Source organism: Copidosoma floridanum, unplaced genomic scaffold, assembly GCF_036245765.1.
Source record: "Copidosoma floridanum isolate Cflo_tuat_1 unplaced genomic scaffold, Cflo_Japanese_pri ptg000005l, whole genome shotgun sequence".
Classification (NCBI taxonomy): domain Eukaryota; kingdom Metazoa; phylum Arthropoda; class Insecta; order Hymenoptera; family Encyrtidae; genus Copidosoma; species Copidosoma floridanum.
The window spans coordinates 2254437-2276161 of NW_028321882.1; the positions used below are offsets into that span (position 1 = coordinate 2254437).

The 21725-nt window shown below is 35.1% G+C and overlaps 1 protein-coding gene across 7 annotated transcripts in view; it reads right to left on the reverse strand.

Moving 5' to 3' along the window:
* The window catches only part of PIP5K59B (Phosphatidylinositol 4-phosphate 5-kinase 59B), a 712665-nt gene that overhangs the window by 71135 nt on the left and 619805 nt on the right, over window positions 1–21725 (reverse strand). Inside the window, exon 16 of one of the 7 annotated variants that reach the window (XM_089598108.1) lies at window positions 3001–3057. The exons of the other annotated variants lie outside the window; for them this stretch is intronic. Within the exon in view, the coding sequence (XP_089454234.1) occupies window positions 3026–3057 (32 nt within the window). The 3' untranslated portion in view covers window positions 3001–3025. Of the gene's footprint in view, window positions 1–3000; window positions 3058–21725 lie in introns of those variants that run through there. 7 annotated transcript variants of the gene reach the window in all.

Sequence of the window (21725 nt, forward strand, 5' to 3'; positions counted from 1 at the left end):
TTTAACTAATTAAAATTATGATTTATTGATATTAGAGCCACGTCAATCGTAAATATTGTGTAAGACTCATATAAAAAAGGGTGTTTTCTCGTCAGTTAAATATTAAATCATTGTGATAGGGGAAGTAGCGTTGATGTGCTACGAAGCGAGTTTATTCAAAAGTTATATAATCTTAAGATACTAAAAAGTGAGTTGTGCGAATCAAGAAAAGCATATTATTTAGTTTATTTTAAATCAACGATTAATTGGGGTTGAATGGTGTTTGATAACTGCGTTATGTTTTATTATGTTCTCATTTCTTTTTTCATTACTTAAATAAATTAGTCTTTGCGTCAAGACCAAAGTTTGTAACTATTTTATAAGACAAGAGCTTTGAATATATTTTGGAATCGAATTATTATCATTCGTATTTTTGTTATTTAATACATTGTGCTCCTGGTTCCATCGTATCCTGTATCCCATATAAGAAAAAAAACCCCACACTATCTTATTTTATTTTTTTTACTTGGACTGAATCACGTTCGACAGAAAAATTTAATATTATATTTTATTTTATTTTGCTTATTTGGTTCAGAAGAATATTCCACTAGGTCCTTGCCATACATCATAATAGACACAAAGAATAAAACAATAATTAGATACATACATTTACAAATAATATCAATAATCATGCATTTCACGTGCTACACACAACTAATCATAAATAATAGAGAAAAATGCTTTTCTTTTTCCGATGCGTGTGCATAAATACGTATATGTATATATTTCCAGTGTTAATGCTTGATTGGCGCATATAATACAATTATGCACGTACAATAAAATTGCAGTTTTTCTTATAAGTGTACGCCTGCCAACAGAATATTTCCAGATAATAAACGTGTAATGTGCAGAAACTAAAGTGGGAGAATGCAGTCAAGCGTGAAAATATGGTACCTTCTGCTTTTCGCTAGGAAAAGAGTATACGGCTCAAGAATTTTTAACATAGCATGTGCGGCTATATACTGAATTGCTACGTGATCATCGCCTAGTGCGCGATGAATGATTGAAGGCTCTTTCTGCACAGACAAAGAGTATCCGACATATACCTTGGCACTTTTTCCTCTTTAGATTAGGAGGGAGCACGATGGCTCACGCTTGAACACTGTATTAACAAATTCCATACATTAGTGTGTTTGTGAGTGGTCTTTTGCTCATGCGCTTATACGTTTTTGAGGGCTTTTAAGAAACTCTTTGTTCGCAAAATCATTTAATTCATTAAATCGTATATTTAGTTGAATTTTAAAATTGTAGCATTTTTACTGAACGCTCATTTCTTAATTGTAAAAATTATTTTTCTAAAGCACACATACTACTTGTGTTTTGTACTTGTTATTTTCTCTTAAATTGGTGTTTGGTTTATGAGAATTATAGTAATGTTGTAATTGGTTATTAATAGAATCTAATTTATTTTCTAGGAAAATTTTTTCAGCTAATAGTTTTAATGTGTAGTGTAAGAGATCACTAATTTTTATTTTTTTACGATCATTTAATACACAATGTTATCTTATTTTTCACTTTTCAATGTTTTGACGGTAAACTTTTCTTTTGTATTTCATGGTTTGTTTGTTAATGTATAATATTTTTTTTCATCCACTTATTTATTATTATTATTTTTATTAATCATAATGAAATACCGCGTATTTTATGATTTCCACAAAAACACAGAATATACATGTTTGCGCACACTGCGCTACATGGGGTGTTACACGCAATTTATTAACATGCTTCTTAAAATGGCGTTTATTATTTTTTTTTTAAATAGTAATAAGGAAATACATAATAATCCAAAAAATAATTAGAGATTTCACCACGCTCTGCCACCAATTTTGTTAATTAATCAATTGTATTTATTTAACTTTACCATCCAGTAAAAATTGGATATTCGTGGATTTGGGTCTCACACTCCTTGACGGGCCGCGGGACGAGCGGACTGTCTTACTATTTACCAGTTTATAGAAAAGACAAAAGAGTAGATGTTATGTTTGTGAAATGAATATATTATAATACCTCTATCTTTATTTCCTTCCTTTTAGTATATGTCTTTAATGTCACCAATCAACTCATAATCCCAGACAATATGTAACTTCGACTTATGACGTGCAATCAAATTATAATTTCAGCACATTAACTCTGTACAAACCTTCGGTACAATTCTTTTTTTGGTATTATTAATTTCTTCGTTGAGGCACTCTATACAATTTCGTTGTACTTATACTTTTATTTTTATATTAAAATTGTAATTTAAACAGGTTTCTTATGATTTTAATAGTGTGTCCATGATGTAAGAATATAAGGTGTGGCGTTGCGCATCCATTTTGATTGACCAATCAGGAAGGCTTTCATCGCGCCGCCATGTCTGTCTGCGAATTTCAAAAGCTTTTAAAATACAAAGCATATTTACATCAAGAAACTCGTGAAACAATATATAATTTTTGTTTCAATATTTTCATTCCAGTTGTTTCAGTGACCAAACGTACAATTCGTAAATATTCACGCAGAAAAACTGACTAAATAGGTAAACATTCATCAATTGACATATGCATGTTTACATTTGTATATATGTATATATATATCTCACTTCGAGGTGGATACGGGGGTGGATTTTAGTTTCAACTTTGGCTACTTCGTTTCATTGTATAGGCTCTTCGGCGCTGTAGTAATCACATCTCCCTCAAATATGGCGTCGTGATAGAAGGCGCAGAATGGCACGAAAATGAGACCTTGGAACGCCACATCTTATATTCTTACATCAGAAGTGTGTCTATAAATTAAATAAATAAATAAAAAATCATGCTTGATGAGTGGTGAAAATCTACTAACTAAAACACCATGCGAAGAAATCCACCTTGCGTGAAGCTTTAGTTGAACTTCTTTGTCTTACATGCTATAGGGCTGGTACTTACTGACTTTATGTGTTTAGGCTTGGCGGCTCGCTTTGATTGTCACTTGACACTTTCGACAGATACAAAGTACCCAGTCAGTTTTGTTAGGTGACAACTTTGGTGACGTATGACTCTTCTGAAAATCTCAAAATTTTATCATTGAGGGAATGAATCAAACATAAAATAGAATAAAAAACAAAAAAAAATTTATTCATTGACGCAAGTCGTCACTTAACACTGATAAAATTCTTTTGATTTACATTTCAGGAATTAACTTACAAATTAATTCAGTACGAACTTTTAAAAAATTTGCCATAAAAGTTCTTATACAGGAACATCACATCTTAAAAAAAAACTTGCTGATAAAAACGAATACTAAAGTATTACCGTTTTAATATAAGCACTCCAGTGTGGTTGAAATTCAAGAGTAAACAAAAGACAAAACAACCATGCATACATCAACTTTTTTTTCACCTCAAAGTTAATAATTAATACTGTTTTTTTTATAATTAATAATTTAGTAGTTAATACTAATTTTTTTATCTGCTGATTAGTAAGGTTACAAAGCTTTTTGTTGTTTACAAAAATCATGTGTATACTTATATACTAATATTTCATAATTTTGGATCTAACAATTTCGACGAGTTATAATGTTGAAGACATAACATGTATGCGCAGCAGTCCAGTATACAGGAAGTAAGAGTGAAATCATTTTTATGTTTGTTTCAGACATTACTGTAGTTAAAAAATAAATAAGCCCTAAAATGTAATTTCTAAACGTAATTATCTAACTTCTGTACAACTTTTTTAAATGGTAAAAAGGTAATAATTTATCAGTTAAGAAACCGGACGTTCTATCTCAGAAATGAACTTAAAAAATATCCGATCTCCAAATAGTATTAAACGATGTCTTATTGCGAAATAATATGAAAGACTGTCCAACCTAAACTAATCATAAAGAATTTACCATCTTAAAATAATATTAAGTTGTGTTTTGAAATATAACAATTATGGAAAAAAATAACCTTAAGATGTTATTGAATTAGAGAACGTTTAAAGAAAATAATTTTCAATACTATATACTTTCTCATCTTTTTTCAAACTTTGTAATAAATCACGATTTTTCAATATTATTATATTCAAATATTAAAGCCATTTTTAAAACATTTTTTCAAGAATAACAAGTTTTTTCAGAAGTTAAATGAAAATTTGTTCTCGCATATGGTTTTTTTCTTCATAGAATTCCAAGCGCACCTCATGAAAATATTAAAAAACTGAAAAATAAAAGTAAAGAGTATTTTTTAACTCTCAACTTCAATGCTTAAAGCAATAAAACAAGTTAATCAACAAAAAAAGCAGCAAAAGTAATTTAATGATGATCTAAGGAATTTATTTTAAAATAATTTTTTTTTCACTGCCTCTAGTCAATGGAATTGGTTAGATGCATATATTTGAATTCAGTATCACTAAAATTGTAGACAATATATGATTCCTTATTGAGTTAGTTATCATCATAGATCTTACACAGTCTTATATAAAAATATTTTTTTACTATGTTAAAAAAAGAATTTACAAAATACTTTTTATCATGATACTTGGTAAATAAGCGGCAGCATTGTGTAGTTGGACATTTTTTGTATGAGAATTAAATCAATTTTTGATCGATTAAGCGCTACTGTTACGTACGATAGCATATGGCCATGCGTGCGTGCGCCTCTGCTGGCTTGGGCCTGAAAGGTAGGGGAATAGATAAGAGAGGTGATAGGAAAGGTAGAGAGAAGGGACGGGGAGATCAGCTAGAGACGCGAGAGGGTAAGGACAAAGTCCACGAGACAATAATACACGCAAAACTTCCCTCAATGATAAGTAACTCTAATAAAGCATAAGTAACAACAAGTCACACTTCTATTCATTCCCGCACTGAGAATCCCACGTAACAGCTGGTGTCAAAAGTGGGATATCGATAAAATTTTTTACGGTCTGTCGCGTGCGCGGAAATCACTTAGTCTCGCGAAACAAAAAAACAAAAAAATTTTTTTTAATTATTTTTTTTAATTATTTTTTTTCTCGACTTAACTGACGTAATAAATAAAATAAATAAAAAGAAAATATCTCTCATCGCAAAGAAAAAAAAAAGTGTCAAAAGTGCCAGACGCCAAATTCAGCGTGTCAAGGGCCACAATACAAAGGAAATTGGAAAAGTAGAGGAGAACAGGAAGATATAATCGGAAAAATCTTTGATACCGCAAGGATACCAGACAAGGAAAAACTGCACATCAAGCCAGTGGACTAATATACCAGGACACTAGAGGCAGCTACCGTTCATTAAATCCAGGAAAATACAGACAAAGAGAAGAATCACGGTACGCCAAGTCCGGACTACAGCCACAGAACACGGAATACACGGCACAGGGAAAGAGAATAACGAGCGGAACCAGAAGCAGAGCAACTCCAGGAAGTATCAAAGAAGGGACCCATAAGTATGCACTGGATTATCGTCATGCTGAACATCGTCACGGCGATCTGCTAAGTAAATTTTCACAGGACACTAGAGGCAGCTGCCATTCATTAAATCCAGGAAAATACAGACAAAGAGAAAAATCACGGTACGCCAAGTCCGGACTACAGCCACAAAACACGGAATACACGGCACAGGGGAAGAGAATAACGAGCGGAACCAGAAGCAGAGCAACTCCAGGAAGAATCAAAGAAGGGACCCATAAGTATGCACGGGATTATCGTCATGCTGAACATCGTCACGGCGATCTGCTAAGTAAATTTTCATTACTCGTATATACTATACTCATTACTCCCTGAGGTAAATATGCCCCTTAAAGAAAAAACTTATATATCGATATTATTTCTAAATCACAATATCCTAAGACCTTAGCGGCAACCCATAATTGCAGGCAAAAGCATTTAACCGATACAAATGACAAACACCCCATACAAAATTTTTTTTTAATTAGTTAATAAATTCAAGGAGTAGCCAACCGAAAACAAAAACAAAACAAAAAAGACTATCGACTAATACTCGATATAGCGCGCGTATATATCAGGTTAACACAAAATACACAGAAACGACGGCGTTTTATGATTAGAAAAATATACATACGAACTAGAAGAGCACAAGACGAACTACAGAAAAAAAAGACTAAAGAGCAACACTATGAGTGACGTAGAAACAGACGATACACTAGGAAGGGGAATACAGGAAGCCGTGAGGTGCACAGATATACACGAAACAGGACCAATTGACACAGATGACGAAGTAATACAAATTAATCTAGAAGATGATCCAGAAACATGGACAGAGTGGCAGAAGGCTAGCGAAAAACAAAAGCTTTTTATGATGAGAATATTAAGGAAATTAATGCCAAGCATAAAACGCGGACAGTTATCTCATGGACAAGACATAAGCGATAACGAAACCGATGAGCCATCCCACACAGAAACACATAGACCCCTCGTATTTGAAAAATTAACTTCATATAACGAACGTGAAAATGCGACAACTGACATAAATCGACGAGTCACTTATCCACATAGCGATAAATCACAAGCCAAACATGACACAAATCTACACGATATAATAAGAGAAGCAGCGGCACAAGCAGTGCAACAATATAAAAATCAAATACCTACACTTACGTAACCAAAACATCCATTATTACAACAGACGTACAGAGAAGTTACACGGCGTCAAACACAAATGCGAACCCAAGTAGCTTAAGGCGAGCGAGAAATCGGGAACGACGGCATCACCCACAATACAAACCATGACAATAATTATTATAGACAGAACACAGCAGCACCACTTTATTCTGCAGGAGAAGACGAGTTAGGTTGGGCAAATAGAAATCACTTAAACGCCCAAGACCGATTTACAGTACCCCCACATTACACAGGAAATCCTAATTACGAACGCCCAATTCAGAACACACTATTGTCACAAAGTCACCTAGCAGCAAACATACCGATATTTGACGGCGATTCCGTTAAACTACCCCTTTTTGAACAAATAGTAAGAGTGGTGTGATAGACGGTAAGCCCCGTATATGAGAATTTTTTTATAGGCTCACTAGCGAATAAGCTGAAAGAAGCAGCCGCCGAATTTATACCGCGCCTGGCACAGTTCTCATCTCTAGATGAATTCTTGGTAGAATTAAAAAATAGGTACAGCAGCATCGGAAGCGTCAACGGGTGACTAGCAAAATTAAAAGTAGTGAAACAGTACAGAGGGGAATTAGTAGAGGAATACAGCAGGCGTGTTCAAAAATTATACGATAGAATAATAACCCTATACGATTCGGACACGACACTATCACCTAGGCAACGACACGCATTAAAGGAGAGCGCGGAAAAAGAAGCTATAAAGCAATATACGTACGATATACAATCACCTTACAACCACAGGGTAACATGCCTTAGCCTGAAAACGTTAGGTGAAACTATAGTGGCCTCGCTGAAAATGGAAAGTGGCTTGAGCCTACGAGGAATAATGCCGGCACAAAACGAGGCTCAAATATACCAAGCGAGAGCAGAAACAAGAGATACGGACGATCGTGCGAGCAGCAATAAGCAGGCAGAAGAACGCAACACAACAGATAAAAATAAAATAACAGGTAACTATCAATATTGCTCATATTGCAATGAATATGGGGACCATGCTACAAAAGTATGTATGAAATTTGTAGCAGACGCAGCGAATAAGAGAATTTAAAACCTTGACTTGAAAGCGAATAATCCACCAGTGCAGGTATCACAAAATAAACAAAACGTAAGGGATAAAAATTGCGCTAACTGCAAACGCAGGGGGCACTATACAAGCGGATGCTGCACACTAGTAAGACACGCAGAGAATGGGAGAATGAATCGGAGCGACGGACGCGAACAATTCAACAATGATAACAGGGAAAATACAAAAGGAAATTTTAACTACCTGAATAATTATAATTACCCCCCTAATACGTATAGCCAAAACTATAACAACGGTTATAGAAGGAACCCCTATAACAATACAGGCTACAACAGATGTAATAACTACAACAGAAACGCTGATTACTCAAGAAATAATGATAACAATTACAACAACCAGTACGGTAATTACAATAATTATAGAGGAAATTATAATTATAACAGAAATTAAAATAGGAATGAAAATTATAACGACAGAGGACCTCCGAATGGAACAAATGATGCACCTGATAAAAAAATATTCACGCGTAGCACGGAACATTGAAACTCGCAGGACTCTCGTCGTGCTCCCTAAGCGCCGAGCGGGCTCCGAGAATAGAGAACGAGATAGAGCATAAAAACAAAACGGAGTCAGCTGAAGAAGAGGAGCAAGCAGAGTCAAATAAAATACGCATCGGAGGTAAAGATAGCGAGACATCACGCAAAGAAAAGTATACGAGAATTGAAACTATTAAAGTATTGCTAGAAACAGACTCCGAACAGGCTCCTCAAACGGATGAGAGTGCTCACAAAGAAAAAAGAATTAAAACAGAATTTATAACTAGTAGCCCTTTAGCTGGTAAAGAAAAAAATCAATGAGAGCATGAACCTACCTCTCCGCAAGGTAAATATATCGAGTACTGGAAGAACACCACCATCAGTAATATTAAACAGCAATCAGCTGCAATCTTATAGCGCAAAATTTTACGCGGATACTGGTGCCGAAGTATCAATTATAGAATAATGCTGTCTTACTACAGACACGCATATAGAGAGCAGAGAAAAACTCCTAATAACTGGCGTCACACACGGAGCACGCTGCACGTTAGGGACGACTAAAATACCTCTTAACGGTATAATAATAAATCTGCACGTGGTCCCCGATACCTTTGCGATAGAAATGGAAGGCATTACTGGCTGGGACGCTTTTAAGCTGTATAATGGCCTCATAAGCGCCAAAGAAAATTGTTTGGAATTAAAAGGCATCAGAATCCCATTACTAAAACCAGAATATCTTAAAATTCCTGCAAAATCGAGGAAGATAATAGTTGCGCGTATAAAAGATGAGAGCAGCCACAAACAAGTAGGCTGGGTCCCTCTACAAAATATAAAGGAGGGAATCTTACTTGGAAATTTTATGGGAGAAAATAAAAACTTAAAGATGTATGCGGAAATTATAAACATAACAGACAAACAAATTAACGTGCCAGTACCAGAAGTATAGGTTTTCGAATGTGAAACCAGACAAGGGGCGGAACCATTCAGCATCGCTGGAGACGACGCTGAAGGGTTAAACGAAGCCATAATTAGGCTTTTGAACACTAAAAATTCAGACGGAAAGGTGAAAAATAATGAAATTATATAAGTAAGAAATGCCATAAGCGGTAAAAATAATGATGATATAAAGAACAACATTGAAAATTTCAAAGATATTAAGAAATCGGATACAGTGGCTTAAGTGAGCAAAATAATGAAAATAGTCGATACATCTGGCTGCAACATAGAGAAAATAAGCCACATCATAGATGTAGTAGAGTACAATCCGTTCGTGTTTGGCCTCGACGGCGAGCCACTAAAGGCTACAAACTTACTTAAGCATCAAATAACAACGACAACAGAGAAGCCAATAGTTGCCAAAAGGGTACGCTATCCAATAAAACTAAAGGAACAGATGCAAGTAGAAATAGATAAACTACTGCAGCAACAAATAATTGAGCCATCGACATCCCCATATAAATCAAATATGTGGATTGTCCCGAAAAACGTAGGACCAAACGAAGAAAAACGCTGGAGGGTCGTAACAGATTTCTGGCTATTGAACGAAATAACAGTCGGTACGTGCTACCCACTGCCATTCCAGAATGAAATTTTTGAAGATTTAGCAGCTGCAAAATATATAACCGTGGTAGATCTGAAGAGTGGGTTTTTTCAAGTAGAGATTCACGAGGAGGACGCTCATAAAACTGCGTTCTCAGGACTAATTGGACATTACCAATAAAAACGAATGCCGATGGGATGTATAGACTCGCCAAGTACATTTATGCGAGTGATAACACTGGCACTAGCAGGCTAACAAGGACGTGAGATAGAGGTATATATGGATGACATCATGGTATTCGCAGAAAACTTGGAACAACACGAGATAAGATTCAAAAGGCTCTCAAAACGGCTAGCCGATGCAAACCTTACAATAGAGCCAAGAAAATGCTAATTCCTTAGAAAAGAAGCGAAAGTGCTCGGTCATATTGTAGGCAACGGCCAAATCAAAACAAATCCGGAAAAAATTGAAGCAAAGTTTTCCTAAGCCAACAAATGCGAGGAAACTGAAACAATTTCTCGGGTTTGCGGGATACTATCGACGCTTCATTAAGAATTACGCAAAAATAGCCCAACCTCTCTCAAAGCTTACAAGAAAAACAGCCGAATTTAAATGGGAAGAGGAACAAGAACATGCATTTATAAAACTTAAAAACGCTTTATTCAGTGAGCCAGTGCTAAGGGCTCCAGATATAAACGAACCCTTTATCGCAACAACTGACGCATCCAACTACGCCATCGGAGCAATTTTAAGCCAGGGAAAGATAGGCAAAGATCATCCTTGCGAATATGCATCCATATGCTTGAAGGGCAGTGAATTACGATATCCGACATATGACAAGGAATTATTGGCGATAGTGTACGCCAAGGAGCATTTCAGGCCATATTTTTTTAGTCGTAAATTTACGGATATAACTGACCATGAACCACTCAAACGTTTCCGCACATCAAAGAAACCAGACTTAAGATTCACAAGATTGAAGGCAGAACTCCGTGGATATGAGTTCGATATTTTTTATAGACCTGGACAGAAAAATAAAGCAACAGATGCTCTTTCTCGCAATCCAGTACTCAAAAAAGGGAAAGAAAACCCAGAACTACCACGCCAGGAGCTATACGAGCTTGCAGAAAACCAGGCAAGTGACAATAACGAAGACATAAATGCAATACCAGCACGAATATATATAATAAGTACAAAGAGACAGAGGAATCTAATACAAAAGAACAGGAAAGTCAAAATAGAAACGTTTGACTCAGACGAGCCAGACGAGAAGGCAATTAAAAAAAAGCCCAGAAAACTTAGAGAAAGCGAACAGGTATCAAGGACCCACAATTGCAGTAGTACAGACACAGAATTAGAATGGAAAATAACGGAAAAACCAAAAGATAAGGCAGATATGAACACCCTTACAGCGGTAAACGATAAAGAAAAAATTCTGTCGCAAGGACCAGCGGACGATAAACTGGCGTACATGTGCAAAGAAAAAATTATGGAAAAAGGGGTAAAAACGACGAGCACGTCATTTATCAACAAGGGTGTAACAGAGAAAAGACTACACAGAACTCGCAAACGATAGTTAGATACTCTACACAGGAAAATTACAGATTTCTCTAACACCGCCGAGCAACCGCACACAACTTAAAGGAAATTATTATCGCGCATTGTGATACACTAGCAGCAATGCAGAGGGAAACCAAACAAGAAAAAGATTAGGGTTACCAACTAGCATGGAATAGCGAGGGAGCAGAAAGAGCGGAGAAAGAGAAAGAGTGGAAAGTTAGGAAAGCAAAAGGGGAAACAGCAGCAGCAAAAACACAGGACAGAGACAAAGAAAGCGAAGGGAAATCGGAAAATAAAGGAGAGGTACATGACCAGAGAGAGAGAGAGTAGAGCCAAAGGTAGACAGCAAGTAGATGAGCGGGGGACGGAAATGACCGAACAAAGCCGAACGGCACCGACCGAACACGAGAGCCAACAACCGCCAGTTACACAAGTACCCAACGGCGGAAACGATAAGTATAATAATAGCAAAGGTCAAATTACCAATTTAACGTCAATATTTAACAAATCAACCAATCGATTCCGAGCAAAGGTCTCAATCGACGTTGAGAAGAAAGACATCAAAGATAAAGAGGGCATAAGAATCGATGTATGGGAAAGCGATAACACACCAATCGCAATGAACGAAGGAGAGGATGCAAAGATTCGAGTATCGGGGACCCAATGCGCAGAACCTCACAGACAGCTAATAATGATCGATGTCCCTAGAGATGAAAGTTGTCTGTTCTATTGCCTTAAACTTCTATACGGATTGACAGAATCAACAGACGAGCTCAGAAAAATTCTACGCGGGTTAGAATAGATAATTAAATGTAAGGACCCAAAAGGAACCAAACAAATATTAAACAACAGCCATGAATTCGGCTACGGAGAATGTGCTCTTATATTTTCACAAGAATATGAAGCAAACATATGTATACACCTACAAGTATCACCCGATAAGATAGTACACCAACAATTCATTGGGGGCAAGACGCAGAATTCAAACACATGCATCTCAGAAACCAACACTATCAAGCCCTCGTGGAAGGAACTAGCGGCGATCACTCACCCAAACATAATAATGAGAATCAAAACGACGATTCCGATACCCAGGAGCCTCGAGATAACACAGAAGGAAATTTTGAAGGAGATAGCAATGACCAAGCCGTAAACAAACAAGACGGAGAGAACGATGGAGAGGACGCATGGGATACGGAGAGCGAGGAAAATAGTGAGAGAGAGAAAGAAGGAGGGTGGGATTCCAACGAAAAGCGCATAAGGCCCCCACCTAAACCACCGCCCCCACCAGACCCTTAAAGCGACTGTAAGCCATTAACTGAAAAGAGTGCAACGACGATAGTTATAACAATATTAATAATGTTAATAATAATAATTATAGTAATATAATAATAAAAATATTGACTGAAGCAATACAGAGTATAAGAGTAATAAAGATAGTATACCGATAGAGTATATCGTATAGGAAGACAGGATACACATAAACGTACGTGCATAAATATGTATTGGAAAAAGCATTTTTTTTTTTTTATTTGAGGCCCTTGAACGAGCCGTGAGAGTAAGCAACAAATTGTACGAAGAGAAAATATAAAATGATTAATAACTACGTAACCAACGGTCATTCAGACAGTTAACACCCCCCTAATCTAAAGGAACAATATTGATAAAATGCAAAAAAAAAAGAAAAAAAAAAAAACTTTTCCTCGTTATGACCTTCGGACACACGCGCAAAATAAAGGCGAAGAAAAAAAATTAAAAAAGAGAAGAGTATACTTATGTGAAATTTTTTTGGCTGTACAAAATCCAACTTACAGAAAAATGAGTAATAGGATAAAAGATAGAGTTATTGTATTTTGCAACCCTCAAAAAGAACAGGCATTGTCAAAAAAAAACCAATAAGAAATATTGTTTATAATAAGAATATTGTATGTTTATGCTCGAAACCATAGAAAAAAATATAGTAAGAACAATAATGAATAGGTAAATAATAATTATTATTATTGTTTTCTACAAGAAAAAAAACAATCAAAAGAAAAACATTGTTAACAATACAAAAAAAAAGGGGATTTAATAACAAAATAATTACAAGTACAATTACGAATAAATGTGACGCACTTCAGAACAGTGTTATTAGTAGATTTTAAAGGACGTGACACATGAAAAGTTTTAACAAAAAAACTAAAAGATCTCATTTTTAAATTATTTTGATTTTAATTATCAAGAAATACAGCTGCAATTGAAAAATGTTTACCAACTGCGCACTCAGCTATAAATCCGTCAAGTACTCTATTCATAGCCAACCCTGATATTCCTTACCTACTATTAAAATCAACGGTTATTAGAGGATGACAACAACTACTGAAAATTCTAGAGATTCGGTTACATAAAAAGACTAAAATAAAACTGAACAAGGTAAATAGTCACACACATTTAGTATGGAAGCCATATGAAATTAGATTTCCGCCACTGTATAAGGGATCAAAATCACAATTAAATCTAAAACAGTATTTCACCACGACAATAACAGTAGCATCTACATGCATAGTCATTCAACATAGCAGAGCCTACAGGGGATCGTTCTCAAGGAAAAAAAAAAAAAAAAAAAAACATATACATACATTACATATGTACATACATACGTATTTATATGAAAAAAACTCTATAATACGAGTCATTAGACTTATAAACGAAACTAGAACATCCTAAGCAGATACCTGTAGTAAAATTCCTTAAAATCCACGGTGAACATAAAACATAAATTGCCAGAACAATGGAGCAACCCTGCTACAGAAACACTACACAATACTATTTGTGAATGCTAGTACTACCAGAGCAGAAGAGATACACGCCAAATGAAAAAACAACTTGATTATGACAACGTAAAGAGAAGTCAAAAACCCTCGTATTGTCTGACCCAGATATATGTATCCAGAAAAAAAAACCAAACATTTGCGAATCATACGGAAATGAAAAAAAAAAACCAACAAATTACCGCCAAAATACCAACAAATTTCCTACAAATTTCCCTTTCAACAACGTACACGGTCACCAATCAAAGAAAGAAACAAACATGTAGTATAGCTGAGAAATATTTTAAATTGACATCGGACGAAAAAAAAAAACACATTTCATGTATGATTGAATCGCGTATGCAATCAACACATCCTTTAGAGTCCACTAATACAAGAAAAAAAAAACAACAAAAATCAATGTTATATTGAATAAGAAAATTAGTATAAGCAATTTGTACATAAAAAAAAAGAGTTGTTACAGAAAAATAAGAATTTAACACAAGGCCAGAAAAATATATGTGTAAAAGGGCTGCAAAAAATAAGTACCTAATGGCAAAATCTATTAGCATATAATAAATTTTAAACAAATTATTTTTACCCTGTTACGTTGGGTGCAAATATTCAGCATATTTACTCAACTTGCCTTTTCTCTCTTATCACAATGGTCGAATTTAAGTACCGTTCCCACAGAAGGCCCCGCTGCTGACTTGTTATAGAATGATTTCAGGTAACAAGCGAAAGAACACCAGTCAGAGAGCCAACGAAGCGTCACTGGACAATAGTTTGGCATTGAAACCAGCAATAATTTTACAGGAAGGTATCAAGACAAATCTAAGCGGCGTACTGATACAAGGGCAATAATTGTCCAAGCAACCAAAACGAAGAAAGAATTTATTAATAATAAAATTAATGAACGCAGTAAGACCTTGACGCAAAAAAAAACAAAAACAAAAAAAAATATATGAAACTGACAATTATATTAATTTTCGTCCAATGCGAGAATGAACTATTTAATGACCCTGTATAGTGCATATGTACATAAATAATAAGCAAGAAAACTGTAACTAAGCGATTATATAATATAAGTAACTAAGCGAATTCTAGAAAAAAATTTTTGTACAAGGGAAGCATGCAAACGATAAACAAAAAAATGTATACACATAAAATACAGCGAATTAAACTAGTAGAGGAAATAGGGATAGAGCGCTTCAAACCACCCTCTTTTCTCTAACCGGAAAATGCTATACAACACAAACAACATAACACAGACATACACATCAAAAAGAAAATCGCCGCCGAGGACATCGGCTTCGCGGCCTCGGACGTGTTACGTACGATAGCATATAGCTATGCGTGCGTGCGCCTCTGCTGGCTTGGGCCTGAAAGGTAGGGGAATAGAGAAGAGAGGTGATAGGAAAGGTAGAGAGAAGGGACAGGGAGATCAGCTAGAGACGCGAGAGGGTAAGGACGAAGTCCGCGAGACGATAATACATGCACAACTTCCCTCAATGATAAGTAATTCTAATAAAGCATAAGTAACAACAAGTCACACTTCTATTCATTCCCGCATGGAGAATCCCACGTAACACTTTTGATAATTAGAATAACTATTTTTGTACGATAATTAAATTAATTTTTAGGCAACTAAGCAGCAAAGATGAGCAACCTAACTGTTCCATACTTTTGTAAGATAATTAAATTAATTCTTAGGCAAAAATGTTTTGGGGAAACTTTATGTTTATTTACAAATCAAAAACTCAAATGAAATTCAAAAGAGGGAGTGACTTCAAAATACATGTTGGCACAATCAGTACCTTTTGCATGGCAAGAAAAAGCAGATAGAGAATTAAATCAATTAGTTAAAGAAAAGATAGTTGAGCCAGTTAAAGCAAGTGAATGGGTAACACCTGTAGTACTGGTGATGAAACCCAGTGGCAAAGTACGTTTGTGTGACGATTTCAAGGCTACAGTAAACCCACAGTTGAAAAAAAAACGATACGCACCGCCTAACTTTGATCACGCTATCGCGCGCTTACAAACAAATAAAAGGAAAGAAACTTAAAATATTGGTGGAGACGAATTTTAACGTTACACGAATATAGATTTAAAAGACACTTTTTTTACAAGTTCCAGTAGACAAAGAATCCTAAAACCTTTTAACAATAAATACACACAAAATTTTGTTTGTGTTTGTATGTGATATATGGTATGGCACCAGATCCGGAATTTTGTTTAAAATACTATTGAAAAGATTTTGAAAAATATTGATAGAGAAGCAGTTGTAGCAAAAGATGTAGTAGTTATAGGAGATACGAGCAAAAAACATTTAAAGAATTGAGATAGAGTTTAAACGCGTTTAGAAAAATGTGGACTAAAAGGGCTCATAAATAAATGCCACTTTTTTTAAAAAGAGATAAGTTACTTGGATTATAAAATATTAAATGGTAATATTAGTGTACACGAAAAACAAATACAAAGCGACTATTCAAATGAAAACACTGTCAAATCGTTAAGAATTACAATTATTGCTTGGAAAAATAGATGACTACACAAGAGTGTTTAAGAATAGAGTGAAAGTTTTATACAGTTTATGTAAAATTAACAGTTTTGAGAAGTTGTTTTGGATCGGGATGTTGCTGGAGAGCGTTTAAAATCATGTATAAGTCAACCCCATGCCGACTAAGAATAATCGGTAGTATTTGCGTCAAAGCGTGTAAGAAAAGAGCAAAAAGTTATTTGCAAATTGATTGAGAGACTGCAGCGATTATTTTTTGAGTTGTGAAGTCTTATAATTACCTTTATGGTATATATAATACCTCATTTGAAGTAAATAAATGCCAAAATTAATATTGTTGCAGACATCTATATCTATCAAGATTACTAAGTAGTAACACTAAACAACATGAAATATTAAATATAGAAATGAAATACACAAATTTACCCGATGTTGTAAAGAGTAAAATTGTATGCTTAGCTCATAAGGCGATTACGAAAGAAACGGCTAAGGATAACAATTTATTTATTGTTAAACGGATGGCAATAAATGGGTGGCCAGAGTGTCAGTTGAAATACTATCCAATGAATTAAAGGCGTATGAGTTCAGAAAAGACAAAATTACGATTAAAAAAGAGTGTTTAATGTGGGGTCAACGCGTAACTGTCCCACTAGAACTACAAAAATTATTTATAAAAAAACTGCATGAAAGTCATTACAGAATTGTAGGAATAAAGCATATGGCAAGCCGGTTGTGTAGGGTGGCCAAGTATTGAGAAACAATTATAAGAAAATGCTAAATATTACAAGTTTTGTGTGGTAGTAAATGGTACTCCAATTAAAATGAAGTTATCGCCTTGGCTATGCCCCAACGGACCTAGGCATAAAGAACATGCAGATTTTACAGGACCGTACTTAGAATCTACGTATTTTTTATTAAATGATGAATACTCGAAGTGGCCTGAAATTAATATTGAAAAATATGTCGGCCAAGTACACAATTGATATCTTTAGTAAAATTTTGACGCAATATAGATTACCTTAACATATTATAACCAACTAAGGGACTTAATTTATAAGAGCAGAGTGCCAAGCTTATTTTGAAAAGTTAGGTATAAAGCACAATTATTCAGTTCCAAATTATCTGGTAACTAATAGAGCTGTAGACGGTTCTGTCGAGACTTCAAAAGAAAATTTAAGGCTATAGTCGAAAGTCAGAGTGTAAGCGTACAAAAAGCTATAAAAAAATTTGTATTTGATTATAGGACATCAAAACATATTACAACAAACAAAACGCCAGCAAATTATTGTATAATCCAGAATTAGGAGCACCTTTGCAATTACTTCGTGCTGACAGTAGAAAAATAGTTGAAAATAAACTAGATGAACAAATTAAAAATTTCACAGGAAAAAGAAATGATGAGTTCAGTACAGGAGATCTGCTAATGGCAATGAATTTTTTGAAAAATCAATCAAAAATGTCAAAAGCTGTCGTAGTACGTAAAATCTCTCAAAGCAGTTATTTAGTTAATTTAAATTCTAGGAGGGTGCAGAGAATAAGCAACATTATGAACAAATAAAGCACTGGCGTCAACTTAATCGTAATTGTAAAATAACAGGTAATGAAAAAAGTGTATGAAGGTCAACACGTTTAAAAAAGCCTGTTGAACGATATAATGTTACCTCTTAATTTTGTAATATACAATAATGTAATATACAAACCTATTCTTTTAATGATTTTGCAATATACTTTGTAAAAAAATTAATAAAGGGTAAGGATGTAGTATATGTAGATTAAACCATACATATACTTGAACGCTACTGATATGCTAGTATAGCTTCACTGTAAAATATCTTAATACGAAATAAACAGTCACCCTTAAACCGTTATACAGAGCAGTTGTTATTATTGGTCTTTTTCGCTTATCCACTTATTTTAGTTTTACTTTTTTTAAATTCAATTTTAAATAATAATTTAATCATTACTTAAACGAGCTAGTACCAGCGATAAGAAACTGAACGATTTTTACTTTTGTGCAATAAATAAACAAATCCATGAGCAAGTGAGCACCAAAAATTACTAACCCAACTGCTTTTGAGATTTAAATAATAATTATTTACATTCCTAGATAAGTGAGCGATAGTGATAAGTAGCTGAACTGTTCATCATATTTGCTTATAACATTAAACTATAATAAAAATTAAATAAGTTTTGAGTCAAGCTAGCTCCAAACAGTTTTTTCTGTGGCTTTTTACTTTTAAATAATAATTTAATTTAGTCTTTGGCGAATAAGCGTAAGAAATAAGTAGCCCAAACATTTTTTACTCTTGTTACGATAATAAAGTTGATTCTTGGTCAAACAAGCACCAGTCATATATTTCCAATTGCTTTTTTCCCCTTTGATATAAAATTAAATCAATTAGTAAGTAATTAAAATGCTAACCACTATTTAGTTTCGCATGCTAAGTGAATCACTTTTTAGATGAACAAGCACCAGCGATAAGAATCTTAGTCATTTTCAAGTACTGCATACGATTAGTTTGGCGATTTTCTATTTTTTTCTTTCACATAAAAATAAAAATCTTATTCTGATTTTAATAAATTAAAGGTAATAAAAAACATTAAGCAACACCTTAATAAGATAAGTGGTTAAAATAGAAGACTTTCAAGAATTGAATGAAACAGTTGGGGTATTCATAGACGCTGCTTACTCACCTAGAAATTTGTTCAATTATTGTGTAAATCTTAAAAAATGTTAGCTTCATTATCACTAGTGGGACACTTGTTTGCCTAAAAATTGATTTGTCATTCTCAGTGCTTGGTCAACCAAAGATTCATTAATTAATTGTAATAAAAAAAATAAAAGTTGGAGTACTTATCGTCGGCACTCGATTGCCTAAGAATTAATTGAATTTTTATACAAAACTACCAAACACTTAGGCTACTCATCGCTGTTAGTTGCTCACTGTGCTATGAATGAATGTAGTTATTGTACAAAAGTGAAAAATGTTTGGGCACCTTATCCTTCACACCTGTTTACTTAAGACTCAGTTAAATGTCAATACAAAAGTTAAAAACAATTGATATACTCATCTGCTCTTACTCACTTAAAAACTAGTTTAATTACTGTAAACTGTCAAGAATAGTGGGAAAACTCATCATTGACATTTTCTCACATAATAATTAATTTAATGATTATATAAAACTAAAAAGCAGTTGGTCTTATTTTCGCCAGTGGTAACTTACTAAACAATTAATTTACTTATTATATAAAATTAAATAGTAGTTAAATAATCTATCATCGACACTAACTAACGAAACAGTTTATGGATCTATTATACAAAATTGAAAACAGTTGGCTGCATCACTTGAGCGTCTACTATATTTATTATTATCAATACAGTTCTACTATTTCTTCCAATGATTCACTGTACAAAATACCTTTAGAAAAGACAGCTACGGATATTACATGAGTACTTAATGAATATGAAAATATCATATTTTCTATACAATTTTTATAGTACTCTATCTGTTTTAAAAAAAATTATGTTATATTTAATGTAATGATCGAAGAATCAAATTAATATGTTTTTTCGTGAATGTAATTTAAATACATGCATCCATCATTATTTCATCGACTGCAAGTACTGAAAAGACAATTTTTCTAAAACAAGTTTTTTAATCCATGATTATTCGGCGTGGCACACGCCACTGTCTTCCATAACGCATGTGTGTATCTATATAAGGCAGCTTTCTTGCCAACTTGTAATCAGAAGTTCAATAAACGATTAATTCAGTGCAAATTACGGTCTCATGTCAGTGTTTTCGTTTTCCTTAGACGTTGGTCCTTTGAGCTGGATACAGTGAGAGATCAGGTCGAAAGTCAAGGCTAACCCACTGACCACACGTCACGAACCAACACGAGAGCTCCCAAGAGGTGGACCCAGAGCATTGGTCAAACTTGACTCCAGGAAGTATCAGAAAAACAGCAGGCGGGGCTTGCGGCAAGCGTTACAGGATGCGAGAGCGAGTCAATCACGTACCTGCAAACAAACAGAGGTTAGAGAGCCGCCTCCTACTTCAGCTCATGATGTACTTCCAGACGATTATCTTGGTCTGCCCGAGGCTTGAAAAGGGTTACAAATGGATTAAGCGCTTAAGCTACAAGGCCACATGAGAAGTGCATCAGGCCTGCTCCTGTTTCGTACTTATGCTGGACTTCTGGAAGAGGGCTGCGTTGGGCAGAGCTCGTTTCGCACTGAAGTGGAATCTTAAACAAATTGATAAGCACCTTGTTCTTGTCACAAATACGATATAGCAAATGTGACGAGCACTGATGGCCTCACGCTCCAATTTCGCACTGTATACATGAAAACGACAACAGGTCGAGTCCTTGCTCGCCTCGGGCCCAAGGCACAAGACTCAGAAAGTCAGTACGTATTAAAAAAGTAAGATGCATTACGCAGAAAGGCGGGCAAGGCATCAGCCGCATGGGACGGGTTAGACTCTTAACACAAGACTTCAACTCATGCAAGGTTCAAATCTTTTTGGTTGAGCCTGCTAAGAACGCAAGAGATCTTACTGAGGATCATTCAGCGGACGGCCACGACCATCTTGGGTATACCACCGGAGAGCTAAACAGTTGGACTAGTTGACAGCCAATTGGACTTGGTCAAAAATTACTGGAACAAATTATCGGAGAACCACGTGATGCTTCTAGGAGACCCTAAGGCAGCTGAATCTGAGTACTCGAATCCCAATCAATACTCGACCGGAAAGAAAGCTGTACCAAAGCTAGAGACAAACTCTTTGACGAACGAAATCGCCTGAAATTCTCAACGAACGGCAAGCGGCCCGCATCGGAGACGGGCTCGCACTGTGGTTCTCAGCTTTCCTCCATCTCCCTGCCGATCTTTAACGGATCGCAGGCAGACCAGGAGTCATTCCTAGGGATTTATTTTGCTTGATCATCGATGCGGACCTTCACCTTACCAACGTCAAAAAACTGTACTATCTGAAAGCTCATATCCAATAGAAAGCAAAAAGAGCCCTGAAAACTCTTTAAATAACTGGCCAAAACTATGCCACCACCTAGTCAATGTTGAAATCCTGGTTCGATTAGAAACCACATACCATTCACAATCACATAGCTACCCCTGCTGAAATCGTTCCACAACGAGTCT